This window comes from Cephus cinctus, unplaced genomic scaffold (genome assembly GCF_000341935.2).
Source record: "Cephus cinctus unplaced genomic scaffold, Ccin1 Ccin1_scaffold0168, whole genome shotgun sequence".
Classification (NCBI taxonomy): Eukaryota; Metazoa; Arthropoda; class Insecta; order Hymenoptera; family Cephidae; genus Cephus; species Cephus cinctus.
In genome coordinates, this window is record NW_014332892.1 from 192,635 (window position 1) to 208,709 (window position 16,075).

A 16,075-nucleotide genomic window follows, 5' to 3' on the forward strand; every position below is an offset into this window, starting at 1 on the left:
CCCCCCTTCTCGACCTATTTTCCGCGTCTACCGCCTATCATATTTCGAATATAATTTCAAAACAGTCATCAATGCGTGTAATGTTAAATTCTAATATCCAAAGCGTGATCCGGCCAACGGGCCGGGTCTCGACGTATGTTGCGCTAAAATGCGCCGCGGCTACGACGACGGCGGTAGCGGCGAGCGAGACAGCTGGTAGTGGTAAAACAGCCTTGTGGCTCTACTTTCTATTACGTCACGAGTGATGAGGCCTTCGTAGGACACCCGAGTCTTCCAGTCAGCCGTGGCGAGGCTGCTGCGACGGTTCCTTACGAAATTACATGACCGGCGTTTTAACGTTTCTCAACTGTCTAGTTGATCCTAATCGATTGTCCTTTCTTTCTGAGAGGGTGCAAAAGAGTTTTACTCTTTAAATATGGTACTACTGGGCACACGACCTCGAAACCAGATCGTTATGTCGTCGTGGCGAGTCAGGGCGAACGTGGCTCGGTACACATTCACTCACGGGAGGGCTTCGTTTTACTTGTGTATATATATATATATATATATATCTTATATATTGCAAAACGTGTATATATATATACATATATATAGGTTTGGTTGCAAGGTAAAAATAGATGCTTTGCAAAAGGCCCCCGATGCTGCTCTGGGATTGAATCGACAAAAAGTTCATCGCAGATGAGGATATCTTATTGATTTCTTTTATAAACTTATATATTGCAAAACGTGTATATAGCGAGTCAGGGCGAACGTGGCTCGGTACACATTCACTCACGGGAGGGCTTCGTTTTACTTGTGTATATATATATATATATATATATCTTATATATTGCAAAACGTGTATATATATATACATATATATAGGTTTGGTTGCAAGGTAAAAATAGATGCTTTGCAAAAGGCCCCCGATGCTGCTCTGGGATTGAATCGACAAAAAGTTCATCGCAGATGAGGATATCTTATTGATTTCTTTTATAAATTTGTTCTCTCTCTCATATTTTTGGCTCGTCAAATATTCGTCTCTGGTCTGCGACTGCTGTTTTTTTTTTTAATTTTAAATAAAATTCGTACGGCTTGTTGATGTCAAATGTTTCTTTTACTCAATTCGAGAATCGAACGACGTCGTGCATTCCGGACGAGCAATCAGCTTCCAGGAAATTCGCGATAATTCCCGCAGTACGTTGTAAATGACAAGTTATTTCTGAAAATGTGAGGAGCAAAAAATAGAAATTTCATGAATCTTCGTAAAATCGCGTAACGTACGAGTGATGCGAGCGCGTGAGTCAGATTGACGTTTGGCAAGGAGGAAAGTCCCGAAAAGCGACGTGTGTTTATTCCAAAAATTAATATTCAAGTTGAAATGAAAAATAGAAGGACACAGAGAAGAGGCCCTTTCGTAAAAAGGTCCTTGCGCGCGTACGGTAGCGTCGGAGTGAACCCAGTGTGAATGAACTTGGGGTCCTTGGGGCGAGTGAACCGAGCCCAGTCGAATGTGTTCGGGGGCTGGTGAGGTGGAGGGGCGCAGCCTTATTTCTCTACGTCCCTGAGTTGCCAATTGGGCCAATGCCTCGGTATCGTTGCTCCCAAAAACACCTTTACAAATCACATTTCATATTTCCCGCGTCTTGCTTGCAACCGACAAAGGAATAACCTACAATGCTCAAGTGCGCATGGACTATTGATAAAGAGACGCGCAACGAATGAAAACAACGGTACGGCAATGAGCGAGCGAATCGTCCTGCCGACAGTTGCTCCTGGTATACAATATTGTATGCGGGCGGCTAAAGTGACGCAGGCGACTCGGCTGTGTCTTCCTAGCGACAACGACGCTCGGCACTGGAGCAATAATTAATTGCGAGTATTTTTACGTAACCGTAGAGACCGACAAGACCCGGGAGTAATATGACGACACGCGTGCCTGGACGCTTGCGTGCGTGCGTCGCCGAGTACAAGGTAAATAAATATTCGTACGAGTGGCCGGTGCAGTAGCATTATCATTGCTACCGTTGGTACCGGTGCTGGTACTGCCAATGCATACCTATAACTTTAACGAGAATGTACAAGCGCATTTGAACGTACGTATGTGGCTACATAGGTAGACAAGCGCTTACGAACGAAGGTCGAACAATTTTATCAGTGACGTACAGGAACCTCACGAATCTCCGTAAGCGATGTGCTGTGCTTCGTACTATACGTATATACATATTTTACGTACGGAATCTGCAATACCGACCGAGTAATCCACGATGCGTCCATACCCATAGAGACTGTATTAGAGCCCGCTACTACGCTCCTTATGTATTCTAGTATCCCGTCGTCGACTCCTCCTGTACACGATGACTCCTGCAACGCTCTCTCGGCAAGCTATAATACGACGTAGCGGCTCTACCTATATACAAGTGTATTATAACTATAGTCATTGAGTATCCACAGACAAAGGGAAACGCAGAGTCTGGCTGTTCCGAGCGATATTTCTAATGTTTACGTGCCAAGTTCTCTTTTTGCTGCTAGATTATATCTTGGGTATCGACTCGAATGTGCTTGGAGGTATAAGGAAAGTAAGGAAACGTGAATTACTCGCTTTTCTGATATAGCACAAATTTTAATATCGATTCCTGGGAACGTTTTGCGAACACTTCAAGATCGTCGCGTATCGTTTACTATGGTTTTCTATAGTCTGTGCAAGTCTCTTGCATCGAGTGTTCACATTTAAGTTTCTATTGTATATACTTTATATGGCTGTTGGTTACTCTGGCTGGAATCGCGGGTTATAATCAAAAGACTGTGCAATGCGTATCGTTGGCCACGCGTGAAAGTAACAGTGGGTTATAGGGGAAGCTTTGGAAAGCTTATACTGTTCTTCGTTATGTTGGGAATGCGTGCAAGGGAATAAAGAGCGCCAGGTGGATTAGTCTGGTAATACGGTGTAGCAGCAGAAGCAGCAGAAGCAGCAGCAGCATTGCCAGCGGCAGTGGGAGGTATGGAGTAGAGCCGAAAGTTTATCCGAGGAACGGACAGGTGAGCGGTATCGGTTTCCATGGGTCGAACAGATCGCGTACTTACCCTGAAGTTAGTTATAGATAAGAGAAATACAGTACGAGCGATAGCGGATGTTTATGACGAGTCCGAGAGAGTACGAGTCGAGTTAAACGCTTACAAATAAAATTATCAAAATTATTAGTATAATAATTTTCAGTATAATTTTATGTACATATATCTACAGCTATGGCACACCTGATTACATAAAAGTATGTATATATATATATATGTATATATGCATATATAAGACCAGCCATAAGACCTCGAATAAGCGTGTTGGTAAAAGAAGTCGACTCCAAAGTATGCGATAGCCAAATTTATGTATATATACAGTAACGTCCAATTGAAGTGCAACACTTGAATTTTTTTACATATCTATGAAAGTATGACGGATTTCGAAAAACCAAAGACATATTTTTTAGGAAATTTCCTTCCCGTTCGAATGGTAAAAGTTTTATCGGATACAAAATGGCCGAATGGCAGGGGTTGGAGTGAAAAAGTGCATTTTGGAACTTTTTGAAAAATTCGAGATCTAGTAGTTCCAAAAGGAAATTTATATTTCTAATTAGGGCACGAGAGAAAGCATCGTTCGGCATTAAACCCCCCCCCCCATCGAACCCCTGTAGGATCACTCTAGGGGGAGTTACACCCCCTTGAAGTGAAAACACTTAAATGGCCATAACTTCCGAACGCGCCGGCCAATCTGGTCCATTTTCTGCATGATATGATCTTTATTTATACTGCAGATTCTCACAAAATTATTGTTCTCGGAGATGATCCTGTGACGGAGATCTCGAGATTTCGCAAGCGCACCCGAAGCTTTCCCGCCACTTTTCATTAGGAAAGCGATGAAATAGAAGTTTCATTTTTATCCACGTTGTAGCTGAGATTTCAACGATTGAAACGCGCTTTCAAACATCCAAATACGAGTACGCTAAGGAGTTACATTATCCGTTTGAAAAAACGCCTAAATTTTGTGAGTTTCGCTCGAGGCGGGACTACTACCCTACCACGCGCGCCAAGCAATTGTCCCCCGAGCGCCACGAGCGGTACTCGCAAAATTTAGGCGCTTTTTCAAACGAATAATTTAACCCCTTGGCGTACTCGTATTTAGAAGTTTGAAACTGCGTTTTAATCGTTGAAATCTCAGCTACAACGTGGATGAAAATGAAACTTCGGGGAAGCTTCGGGTGCGCTTGCGAAATCTCGAGATCTCCGTCACAGGATCATCTCCGAGAACAATAATTTTGTGAGAATCTGCAGTATAATTAAAGATGATATCATGCAGAAAATGGACCAGATTGGCCAGTGCGTTCGGAAGTTATGGCCATTTAAGTGTTTTCACTTCAAGGGGGTGTAACTCCCCCTAGAGTGATCCTACAGGGGTTCGATGGGGGGGGGGGTTTAATGCCGAACGATGCTTTCTCTCGTGCCCTAATTAGAAATATAAATTTCCTTTTGGAACTACTAGATCTCGAATTTTTCAAAAAGTTCCAAAATGCACTTTTTCACTCCAACCCCTGCCATTCGGCCATTTTGTATCCGATAAAACTTTTACCATTCGAACGGGAAGGAAATTTCCTAAAAAATATGTCTTTGGTTTTTCGAAATCCGTCATACTTTCACAGATATGTAAAAAAATTCAAGTGTTGCACTTCAATTGGACGTTACTGTATATATAAAAGTTTAGTTATTCAGCCCAAACGCACCACCTGAACATAGCTTCACCATAGGAATGAAATGGGTGCACTAATTTCAGGTGGTACCTCTGGGCTGAATAACAGAGTATGTACAGGAGAAACTAGGATATAGCTCGACGTTTACAGAGATGTTAGCAATTGTTTTCCTTTTAAAAGAAACATCTATTCCTGTCTTTCTCCCACCACGTCCCACGACATGACCACGCGAGCGTAAGACGACAACGTATCAGACGCGTATTTACGTACGTGCAGCAGTGAGCGGAACGCGGCTTTTCGAAAGTCAAAAACGCGAGGGCCGTCGAGCCTTTCTCTCCCTGTGGATCTTGAGAAATTGCGAAGGTCGTGGAAGAATGCTTACCCTCCAGCAGATGCCAGTCCTCATCGAGCGAGGCCAAAGCCTGCGCCTGATTAGCCTGCTGTTCGAAGTCGAGCATCCTGAAGTTGCTTCGGTCGTATGGATCCCCAGAGTCTTTATCTTAGTTCACGTCCTTGATTTGTTCACCACGTTCCCGGGACAGTCTTTCTCCTTAAGCTTATCTGGTTTCCTCTTTCTTCCTCGAGTCCCTATTTCTCTTTCTGTTCGTTCTTAGCACTTGCGAAATTACTTCTGCTAACCACTTCACCACTTCACTGTCTACTACTGACGTGCGTCACGTCTAGCGCTTCGTCGCCTTTACTTATCTCCCTCTGGTTTGGTTACGTATTAAACGTATAAATATTTCGGATTTCAGTACTTACCCGAGGTGTAGAAATTGATAATACCCCGATGCACGGTACGATTTGTAATTTTTGTTTTCTTCTCACCTGTCTCTTACTTTTCTTTTTTTTTTACAGTGTCACTCTGTCTTTGTCTCTCTCTCACCTTCTTGATACCGTATACCTCTTACTCTCTGCAAATGATTGACGACCGACTTTCCTTTACGAAACAGCCGATAGCATGCTTCTGCAGAGTAGCAAAACACTTTCCAGCGTGTAATCCCTGCGTATAGAAACGTAACACGTTCAACGGTGAATCCGTCGTCGATGCTCGGTCGATAACTAGCCGTGCATTTTTCGTCCTCTTTCTCTTTCACAAACTTCTCTCAGATTGCGTACCTCGGCGTGCAGTTTCTCCCTTGGTAATTAACTGTATATATATCGTGTGTGATTGTGTGTGCGTGACGTCACGGACTCCGCTCCGTATTCCACGATGACGTAGAGTGCAAACAACAAGTGTGTTTTATTTAATATGACAGATCGTCCAACGCGCAGGTTTATATTAATGTATACCGATATTTGACGTCTGCTTATTTACGCTGATGACTATATATATATATATATATATATATACACATATATATATATGTCTCTATATACTCTGAAATAATACCGACCCTCCAGTCCCACATGTGCTCGCGGCGAGATTCGTACCGCGACTGATTTCCCCTATCACTCCGTGCTCAGTTGCCCTCGGTACACATATATATATATGTCTCTATATACAGATCGTCCAACGCGCAGGTTTATATTAATGTATACCGATATTTGACGTCTGCTTATTTACGCTGATGACTATATATATATATATATATATATATACACATATATATATATGTCTCTATATACTCTGAAATAATACCGACCCTCCAGTCCCACATGTGCTCGCGGCGAGATTCGTACCGCGACTGATTTCCCCTATCACTCCGTGCTCAGTTGCCCTCGGTCTCCTGCCACCCACTAGTCCCACGACTCCCCACCGCTTGTCGCCACTGTCGACTCTCCGTCCTACCACTGACGCCACCAACGTTCCATCCCTCCCTTCCTGCTTCTCAGCCCCACTCATCCTCTCACGCGACTCTCAGGCTCGACCGTTAATGTAGCGAGAGAGAACTTGGGGCATCCGTAAATCCTTTCTGTATATACTGTCTCTTAGGCATCTCTTTTTTTATACGTAATGCTCTCGGTATTCTTCGTACTGTCTTTGGATCCTCGTGTCTCTCGATTAGCTGTATACAGGATCTCGTGTTGCTGACACCAGGCATTTCTGGCCCTAGAGCTCTTTGGTGGTATGCAGATGTTTGAGGCAATGATTGTCAATATGGCGTCCAGTGTAATTTAAAATTTCTACATGTGGTATAGATGACTCTCGGGTTTTTCTTTAATACCTGAATACGTCAGGCTTGCTTCGTTACAAAGGACCCAAAGCATATATTATTGCTCACGCTCGTAAGTAGCAGCTTTTGCACTCGGTTGGAATATAAAAAGGCGCGTGGCTCATGCGATGAGTGTACCTCTAGCTTCTAGCTAGTGTATATTAGCGACATCCTTTGGTCACGCTTACCCGCACGTCATCGACGTCGCATCTTTTTAGGCTATAATTCTGGCATACATGTAATATCGTATCTTGCGGTCTAAGGACACGTGTATCCTGACAAGTCATACACTACGTTGTTTACCAGATTGGCGTATTAGCTCATGCCGCAGACAGCGGACGTTTATACAATGAAGAAAGCTCGTACGTGCTTCGAGAACTGCTCGGTCTTATCTCAGCGATAGCTGGAAACTTTATCGCTACTTCGTACCAAACAGTCGTATCGTTGAGCGGGGAGCACTGTTAAAAGCCATAGTTATCATCATCGGGGCCCTCTTTTTCGTTGGTCTCTTCCATGAATTTCTAACGAGCCATGAAATCTCGAATTTTAGGCACGGGTCCGAGATGGTCGCGTGCTTCTACGGCCCTGATGGCTCGCGCGCGTCGTCATTTGTCCTCGTCCCCTCTTGCTTCTCTGCCACCGCCGAACCCACGCCGTCTTCCTCACCCGCCGCACTCCACTGCGAGTTCTCACTCCGTCTACGTCTTTCTCACGCGAGTTAACTCCACTGTGGTAGCCTCATCGCTGTCGTACGCCTCTCGACTCCTCTCTTTGATAGCAAGTCGCGCGCGCGCCATCCCAGATGCTTGCTTGCGTGTTTCCTCGCTTCTTCTGTCCCCTTTCATCAGGCCACTACGCTCGCACCATGCTCCACTATATAGTTTACTATACTCTACTATACACTGCCTACCTCTACCGACCTATACCGTATCCATGAGCCAGGCCTCCAATACCATTGCTCTACCATCATCATCGTCATCATCATCATCCGTTTTCCATTGTATTCTATTTTTCTTAGTGTCCTGGGATAACGCTTCGTCTGGATACTTATCTTATTTTTACTTTGAGCCTTTTTTACTAGAGATAGTAAACCCCAAAGCCGTCGTGACGTCATCGGCGTCGGTATACGCACGCTCCTGCTTACGTACACGGTGACGCGCTTGCTGCTGCTTTTCGTTGGGTACGTTGGACTTTGGTGGAGCTACAGGTTCCTCATGAAGACTTGCTGAAAAAAGGAATATATAAGTGTGTGTATATATATATTTATTGAATATTTTGTACTTTTCCTCATTTATAGGCACGACGATCAGGAGAGCGAGCTCAAGGTTATGTGGTACAATTTCATTCTTATATATGTATGGTAGATATTTAGAAATATAGCTGGTGCATACGTGACCGAAATTCACAGCAGGGACGTATTGTATTATTTGAATTTTCTTTGGAAGGACGTAGAAGCGTGCATACGTATTTCGGTGAAAGTCACTCGAAGAAACCAAGCATCGCGAGCTGTCTTTGTGCTACGTTGCATCGAGAACGTTAACCCTCGCGAGAGCTGCACCAGGACGTTGTATACTTGTAGACGTGTGTATATAATGTATGTATATACGTATAAAGATATATAAGTTGTATTGGAATTTTTCAGTCGCCCTCTCGCACGTCTCTCTATCCTCCAGCACAAGTTTTCTAGCCATGCTTTTTTACTTGCTCGTGAAGTCGAGGTGTAATGGCATAAATTTTTGACGGTTTACGGCTCTACCGACTTGCTACGTCCTGGCTTCCTCGTGGAACGCTTTGAATTTATTTTAGGACCACGTCCTCCTCTTGTGCCAGTGCAAGAAATCGACTAATATGGATTTCAAATGACACTAGCATAGAAACATTGCGTCTGGTAATCGTCAAACTGATTTAGTATTAATAGTTAAAAAATATGAAATAAAATTTCGAATTTTTATTGTCTCACCTGATAGTCTGAGAGACTAGAAAAATTATAGCTTCTTAAAATACCTGTCTGTCGAATTCCGGTTCGGAGCCCTTTGAGCTGTTTGTTTTGTCCCCTTTTTATCCAGCCCTGTTACGTGCTGACCTGTATCAAGGTACATCGCCCGGCCGGAATTAACCGGCGCTGCAAACCTGGAGCACAGAATGGCCACCAGCTTGGTGGCTTTTGAATTTTAAAGGACGTAGGCGTCATTCCTAAGAGCGTGTATCCATGGCAACGATTTCCCGCGTGACGTCACGAATAACGAAGACACGTGTTCCACCTTTCCGATGCCGTGCGTTACCTTTAACCTCTTTGTCGTTCATGGTTATATTTATTCGAAAAGCAATTGCACAGCTGCCTGCTACTCTACTTCTCTCTGTTACTCTCACTCCCAAGAGTATAACATTCTCGAACCTCAGAAAGAGAGGAAGAGAGCGTTCACTCGTTTCTCTATCCTTGTCCTCAATTTCTATGTTTCCCTAGTAAAATCGTTAATATAATACCTTAGAGTTTGAAAAGTTCACCCACGCGCCGTCCACCTCCTATGCACTTCTCCAGTTGTCGTACGAGCCAATAATATTACGTTAATACCAGCCTGTTGTAATAGACTTTGGAGCTTGTTAGGTTAGGTTTGCCAGCGTCACCTTTCCGCCTTCAGGAATAATTATATATACTAGCACGGGATTGGTAGAAGTTGCTAGAAATAGTAATGGCTTTTGGGTGTATACCGACACGAGTCCTACGTTGTGGCATTGAATTGAGCAAGGTGATGGTACAGTAGTGGGACGGATCTCGCAGTTTCTTCCGGTAGGTCAACAAATTAGGCCGTCGGACAATTTTGTAACTATGCCAGCCGCGTAACGACGTTCTTACATCGGCGTATTTGAGCGGCTTGAAAGGATTGTATTTTCTCTTGCTCATTCTTTGGCCGTCTTTTTTTTCTCTCTCGCACTCTCTCTCTCTCTCTCTCTCTCTCTCTCTCTCTCTATTTATGTCCCCTGCTGATTGCACCTTTCGAATTCTGTCGCTTTAATCAGACTGATGGTAAAGTGCCTTTTGATTTCGGTATACTATACTGACTTGCTTTCACCGTTACGTTAATAACGTCACGTATCAAGGAACCAGCATTTTTTTTTACTTTTTCCCCTCCTTTGTTTTTATTCACTGATTATAACTGTTTCGGATAATTGTAAGAGAACTTGCTGTTTTATCCTGCGATAATTGTAGGCTATTTTATTTATTAAGCCACTTTGCTGCGTTTGTCTTGCGTTTCTTCACGCAAAATTTTACTGCGGAAATTTAGCAGCTGATCAACATGATGCAGATTAGATAAACAGCGACGTTTTTTTTTCGCTTTATGATAAATCTAGGTTTATCGTAGTTGTGTTGTATGTTACAGTGGGTTTGTCATGTGGTGAAAATGGAAATAAATACGGTCTCCCTGTCTGTTGAATAGTTCGGGACTGTGTAGCCACTAAGCATTTTAAATCTATTTGAATAGTAAGTCTGGCTTGTGTATTATGTATAGGTGTATCAGACAGTGTATGGATTTTAGGTGTGATGTGAATACGTCTTTTGCGAGCTTCTTAAATACTACTGCCATCTATTGTTAACACAAATGTACTAAAGATTAGTGGATAGAATGAGCGTATCTGTTGATATTTGAACTTGGTTATTAAAAAATTATATATTACGATAATGCGTAATAATTTTTTCAGGCGCCTATCTCAGGGCAACGTGATACACAAGCTTGTCGAATTGCCTATCGGCAGGCGCTTGGGTGCACTGAAAAATGTTCGAAATGCATTCTTGTATATGGAAATGATGAAGCTTTTAAGGTAATCTCGTTAAAACAAAATGTAACTAATTGGTAATTTCATTTCGTTTTAAAGCATATTTTTAGTCGCTTCCGCTAGATACTAGGTGACAATGCTATTAGAGAATGTATCAAATTATCTATTTTACAGTATATTGTAGGACATATGTATTAAAGTATTGCACGTCTATCGGGACTGTGGTGGTCGCTCTCTATTTCATATTGTGACATTTTCTGGAGAAAGTTTCTCGGGCGGTTACAATATCACACGGTCGTTTTGAGTTGCTCAAAAATTTTCTGCAGATGTCGCCACCTGAAGCGTTTCAAGCGTAAACAGCTGTGAACTGATGTTCCTGAACATGGCTGTAGTTGGTTCAACAGCTGACGGCAACGTTGTATAAGCTTTAATTGTCGCATAACCTGTATCGTCTAGACAACTGCTGTAAATTACTATTTTCGGGTGCTACACATTTCTGTAGACCTTAACAATGTTTGGAATGACAGCGGCTCGATTTGCTCTCACTATAAGAACGTTTGCCTCGAAGGCTGACAAAATTGGGAATCTCGTAAAGGTATAGCTTTTTGTAAGGTTATTTATATGCCGGTTTTAATTTCGAGTATACTTTGGTTTTTGTTGATTTAATATTTTTCTCATTTAATGTTTCATCGGGTTATAGAAATTTTGATAGTGGTTCTGCTTATATATATTTTGTATACTTCATGGGGCTATGTACTTTATTGTGTATTGGAGTTTGCAACAGAGATTCTGCTCTTGTTGCATCATATTTCTAAAGTCTATCTTTTTCATTGCGTTGTATTCTGATTGAATGTTATAGCAAAACAAGGTCGTCGTGTTTATGAAGGGAGTGCCAGAAGCCCCTAAGTGTGGTTTTAGTAATGCTGTTGTACAAATAATGCGAATGCATGGAGTAGAGTATGATGCTCATGATGTACTTCAGGATGATGATCTTCGGCAAGGTAAAATTATTGTTTTATTTATTGTAAATATCACTGTTTTCTTGATGAAAGATTTATTTATAATAAAAAAATATTGAATATATAGTGAGTAATAAAAAAATATATTTAAGAGCTGTTTCAAAATGTCAACAACCATTTCTATTATATTTTAAGGTATAAAGGACTTTACGAATTGGCCAACGATACCACAAGTATTCATAAATGGTGAATTTGTAGGGGGCTGCGACATAATGCTCCAAATGCATCAAAATGGCGAGTTAATCAAAGAGCTTAAGAAAGTTGGAATAGTTAGTTCTCTTTTGGAAAAGGAGAAAGTGTCTTCCACTGCAGCTTCTGAGGAATCGAAGAAGTAGATCATCAATTCATGCTGTAAATAGATAAAATAATAACATTTTTATTAACATATAACCTCGTTATAGTCGACTTTTTGTTACAATAAAAGTTTCAAATATAAATTAAATATTGGATTTTTACCAAATTTGTATTAGTTATGTAGATTCAATGTCATACGTACGCATTTTTTATTTGGTACAGTATTCATGTTGCTATGCGTCTTAGTTCTTTTCTGAGGATTTTGCCAGCACTACTTTTTGGTATTTGCTGTACAAATTTTACATGTCCCAGATGTTTATGCTTAGTAAGTCGCTGAGCTACAAAATCCTTGATATCATCTTCGCTAATTTTACTCCCTGGTTTGGATACCACAAATGCCATAGGAATCTCGCCAAAGCGATCGTTCTCCACACCGATCACGGCAACGTCAGTGATATTTTCATGAGTTTGTAGAACTTCCTCAAGTTCCAATGGTGAGACTTGTAACCCTTTGACCTTGATTAATTCCTTTAGCCGACCAGTTATAAACACAGCGCCTGTCAAATATAGGTGCAGAATCTGATATTGATTATATAATACATAATTTTTTTTACGATAATTAAATTTCTACCGTCATTCTTCACGAATCCGAGATCGCCAGTTTTGAACCAGTCACCATCCATGCTTTCAGCAGTAGCCTTAGGGTTCTTGTAATAACCTTTCATAATCTGAGGTCCCCTCACATATATTTCTCCTACCTCATCAAAGCCCAAATTACAACCAAGTTTCTTTTTCTGATATTCAACAATTCTGAATTGTGTGTTCGGTATAATAAAACCCGTTGAATTTATATCCTGATACGAATCTTTCCTCAGGGTGAGTGTTGGCGAGGTCTCGGTGAGGCCGTACCTTAAGGAATATCCAGAAATCAGAATAAACAATTTCGTCAAGCAGCTACAAGACTGATTGTATCAATTACCCTTGGGCTATTGCCAGGTCTGATGGCGCGCGATTCTGAAACCTTTTGATACACTCGTTGCTGAGGGATGCGGCGCCGGATATTATTACCCTGAGAGACTCCAAATGACTTCTAGTTACTTTATCATTATAGGCCAAGAACTGCATAATCGGCGGAGCCACGTAGATCAAGGTGGGACGTGATTTGTGTAACACCTGAAGGAAACGCTCCGTGGAAAATCGTGGTACGCATACCAGCTTGGCGCCATAACTTTTTCGGACAAGAATCACACTGTCAGTTAAAATGCGAAAATTGTATAATTCTACAAATTCTAACATTACCATAAGCCTTTGCACACGCAAAGTGTCAGTGCAAAAATATGAAACATTGGTAGAATTACAGGAATGATATCCTGATATGATTTCGTCGCTTCTATCGTAGGATTTATTGCCTCGTGACTCATTTGTCCTATACAGGAAACAATATTTCTGTAAAAAGAAAAAAAAAAGAATTAGCCAAAACCTATAATATGCTTTGTCTTAGAATATATTTAATTACTTGTGCGATATTTCGACGCCCTTTGGTAAGCCCGTGGTACCGCTTGAGTATGGTAGAAAAATGGTGTCCTGATAACCTACACCAGTTTTCTCAATTTTCTCAAAATCATCAATACCGTCTGCTATCATATCATCGAATTTCAAGCATCCGCTAGGTAAGTCGTCGCCATCACTGATAACAATAGGTGGCATTTTGATATTGGAATTATTTTCCAGGGCTGCCTTGACATCTGCGTATTTGGATGGGACCGTGAAAACCGCAAGAGCTTCGGAATTTAAAAGCTGGTTGTTTATTTCATAGGGCGTATAGTTCACGTTGATTAAGGAGACCTGTCCGGAGGAAATCAGACGTTTAATTTATCAAAGGATGCAGTGACGTCACATTGTTCGATTTCTACCCTTATTTCCGTATCTCTATTCATTCGTTCATCCACCTTTAATTGCACCTATAATTTGCCCTTCACTCACTTTGAGACCAGCCTCACTCGCACCTAGTGTAATAATAGCATATTCGGGAACGTTTGTTGCCGCAATGGCTATCGTGTCGCCTGGTAAAAATTTCTTTCTCAAAGACTTCGCAAATCTTCCACTTAATTTTCTTAACTGCTCGTAAGTGTAGCTTCGACCGGTTTCTGCACATATCTAAAAATCGTTCAATGTTATGTAAAGTTTATAAAAAAAAAAACTTCCAACGATCCAAATTCATTTACAATCGGATCATATAAATATAATTAAGTATTCGTTTGCTTACTTACCAAGGCTGTTTTATTAGCCCATTTATGAAAATTCCTCCAGATTCTTTCATGAACCAATTCCTTAGTAACATGTATATCCTCGAACGGACTGCTTATTATGTTATCAGAACTGAGTTTAGCTTCATAATTGATATTAGAAATTTGCCTCCGTTGGTAAGGTAGAACACGAAAATTATTTACTCCAATGAATTTTTCACCTGTCACGTAGCATAAGTTCCTAGTCACTTGAGAACTCAAACTCAACCACCGACGATGAACGTTTGGTAAAATTTTCATAACGAAAATCATAATTCTTCAGACTTATTACGTATTTAATTAACAAAAAATCAGTTTGCTGTTCTAAGGATCGTGTCCACTCATGCTGCGCCTACTACTGACCACAGAGATGAGTAGGGAGATTGCCAATGAGCCTGTTTTTGGTGAAGGCAATTTTTCTCTGGTTTCGGCGCGCCACCTTAGCGGAGGGCCCTCGACCACGTTTGCCCAGCTTATCTGGTATTTATTTCCCCTCCTTGCCGACAGCTAAGTGAGAATTTCATATACAGGGTGTATCTTAAGCCCCGGACAAGAGACATACCGTTAGATCCGGCGTGAAAAAAATAATAATATTGGCGTTAACAAAAATCAAAAAATTTAATTAGTTTATTAATTATTAAAGATTAAAGTAAGCCAATAATAAGCGCGTGAAAACTGGTAACTCCTCCGCCAGTCTCCGCCCATTGGGGACAGCCAATCATTTATTTCCCCACGAAAAAACATTTTACACTATTCTTTTGTTTATTTGCGTTACTCTTTTGTTTATTGACGTTACTATATTCGTTTACGTATCCACCGGTCACTGTTTTTGTGGGGAAATAAATGATTGGCTGTCCCCAATGGGCGGAGATTGAGGGGGAGTTACCAGTATTCACGCGCTTATTATTGGTTTACCTTAACCTTTAATTATTAATAAACTAATTAAAATTTTTGATTTTTGTTAACGCCAATATTTTTATTTTTTCACGCAGGATCTAACGGTATGTCTCTTGTCCGGGGCTTAAGATACACCCTGTATGTACCATTATCAGCTGCTTAAACCTTATAACGAGTAAATAAATGTAGAGCACCATTTATATATCAATAACATTATTTCAGATATAATTGTTACGTATGTAATTTATTTTTTGCAAGTATGCAAGGTAATGGCGGTATAAATTAGGGATATCAGACTGTTGGCAGTAATAGATATATTATATGTGCACAAATATATCAGCACGTCACTTATATACATAGATATGACAATCAAATAATATTTATTTGTACAATTTATCTATAAAATATAATATTAATGACCTATAGTGAATATTGCTATATTATTTAACGAAACATCCTTGAATCGAATAAGTATTACCCAACTAAGAGAATTATTATTTTCTAACGAGTTATCCTGTTATTATTTAAATCACTGGGTCATTTTTAAGGAGTGGATGGCAGCAATCATTTTAAATGATTTCATAGTATACAACTTTAAGTGATAATTATCATGATTTACTTACAATTGGATATGGCATGTATTCCATTGCAGTTTGAAGCCAAGGTTAAAACAGTATTTTTACATAAACTTGATTTTTCGTAGTTCATTAGCGCACGAGTAGTCGTTGTGTCTAATTCAAATTCCTTTGTTCTCTCTACACGTATTGTTCTACTTACACATATGTTATGTAGGTTTTCCCTCGTGGCTCACCTGTATATCGTCGTATGGCTGGACCGAGGAGTTTGCCAAAATTCCTTAAAATTCGTCGTAGAAGGTCGCCAGTACATTAGAGAGTTTGGAAGCAACACGCGAGACTGCGACTTACACCGTTTCC

General features: G+C 40.9%; 3 protein-coding genes across 3 annotated transcripts in view; 1 reads left to right on the plus strand and 2 right to left on the minus strand.

The window, feature by feature from the left end:
• Nucleotides 1–6,162, minus strand: part of LOC107263995 — a gene marked incomplete in the record, with an annotated part of 33,082 nt that extends 26,920 nt beyond the window's left edge. The window contains 1 exon segment of the mRNA XM_025081344.1: nucleotides 5,098–6,162. Coding sequence (XP_024937112.1) covers nucleotides 5,098–5,173 — 76 coding nt within the window.
• A 4,850-nt stretch (nucleotides 6,163–11,012) lies between these two features.
• Nucleotides 11,013–12,106, plus strand: LOC107263997 (glutaredoxin-related protein 5, mitochondrial). The gene is made up of 3 exons (XM_015731797.2): nucleotides 11,013–11,240; nucleotides 11,505–11,646; nucleotides 11,800–12,106. Exons 1-3 carry the CDS (start codon nucleotides 11,157–11,159, stop codon nucleotides 11,997–11,999), a joined length of 426 nt encoding a protein of 141 aa, XP_015587283.1. The 5' UTR covers nucleotides 11,013–11,156; the 3' UTR covers nucleotides 12,000–12,106.
• On the minus strand, nucleotides 11,727–16,022 carry LOC107263994 (4-coumarate--CoA ligase 1). The gene is made up of 10 exons (XM_025081343.1): nucleotides 15,918–16,022; nucleotides 15,764–15,792; nucleotides 14,229–14,425; nucleotides 13,942–14,115; nucleotides 13,475–13,803; nucleotides 13,258–13,404; nucleotides 12,938–13,186; nucleotides 12,590–12,867; nucleotides 12,161–12,515; nucleotides 11,727–12,013 (listed from the first exon to the last, which is right to left on the minus strand). The coding sequence occupies exons 5-9, from the start codon at nucleotides 13,663–13,665 to the stop codon at nucleotides 12,184–12,186; spliced, it is 1,197 nt and encodes a 398-aa protein (XP_024937111.1). The 5' UTR covers nucleotides 13,666–13,803; nucleotides 13,942–14,115; nucleotides 14,229–14,425; nucleotides 15,764–15,792; nucleotides 15,918–16,022; the 3' UTR covers nucleotides 11,727–12,013; nucleotides 12,161–12,183.
• Nucleotides 16,023–16,075: the final 53 nt, after the last annotated feature.

Coding starts and splice junctions, on each gene's coding strand:
- LOC107263997 (XM_015731797.2), top strand. CDS start 11,157: ATGTTTGGAATGACAGCGGCTCGATTTGCTCTCACTATAAGAACGTTT. Junction 11,241..11,504: donor AAATTGGGAATCTCGTAAAG/GTATAGCTTTTT, acceptor TGAATGTTATAG/CAAAACAAGGTCGTCGTGTT. Junction 11,647..11,799: donor GGATGATGATCTTCGGCAAG/GTAAAATTATTG, acceptor TTATATTTTAAG/GTATAAAGGACTTTACGAAT.
- LOC107263994 (XM_025081343.1), bottom strand. CDS start 13,665: ATGCCACCTATTGTTATCAGTGATGGCGACGACTTACCTAGCGGATGC. Junction 13,405..13,474: donor GGCGTCGAAATATCGCACAA/GTAATTAAATAT, acceptor TTCTTTTTACAG/AAATATTGTTTCCTGTATAG. Junction 13,187..13,257: donor TGCGTGTGCAAAGGCTTATG/GTAATGTTAGAA, acceptor TGTCCGAAAAAG/TTATGGCGCCAAGCTGGTAT.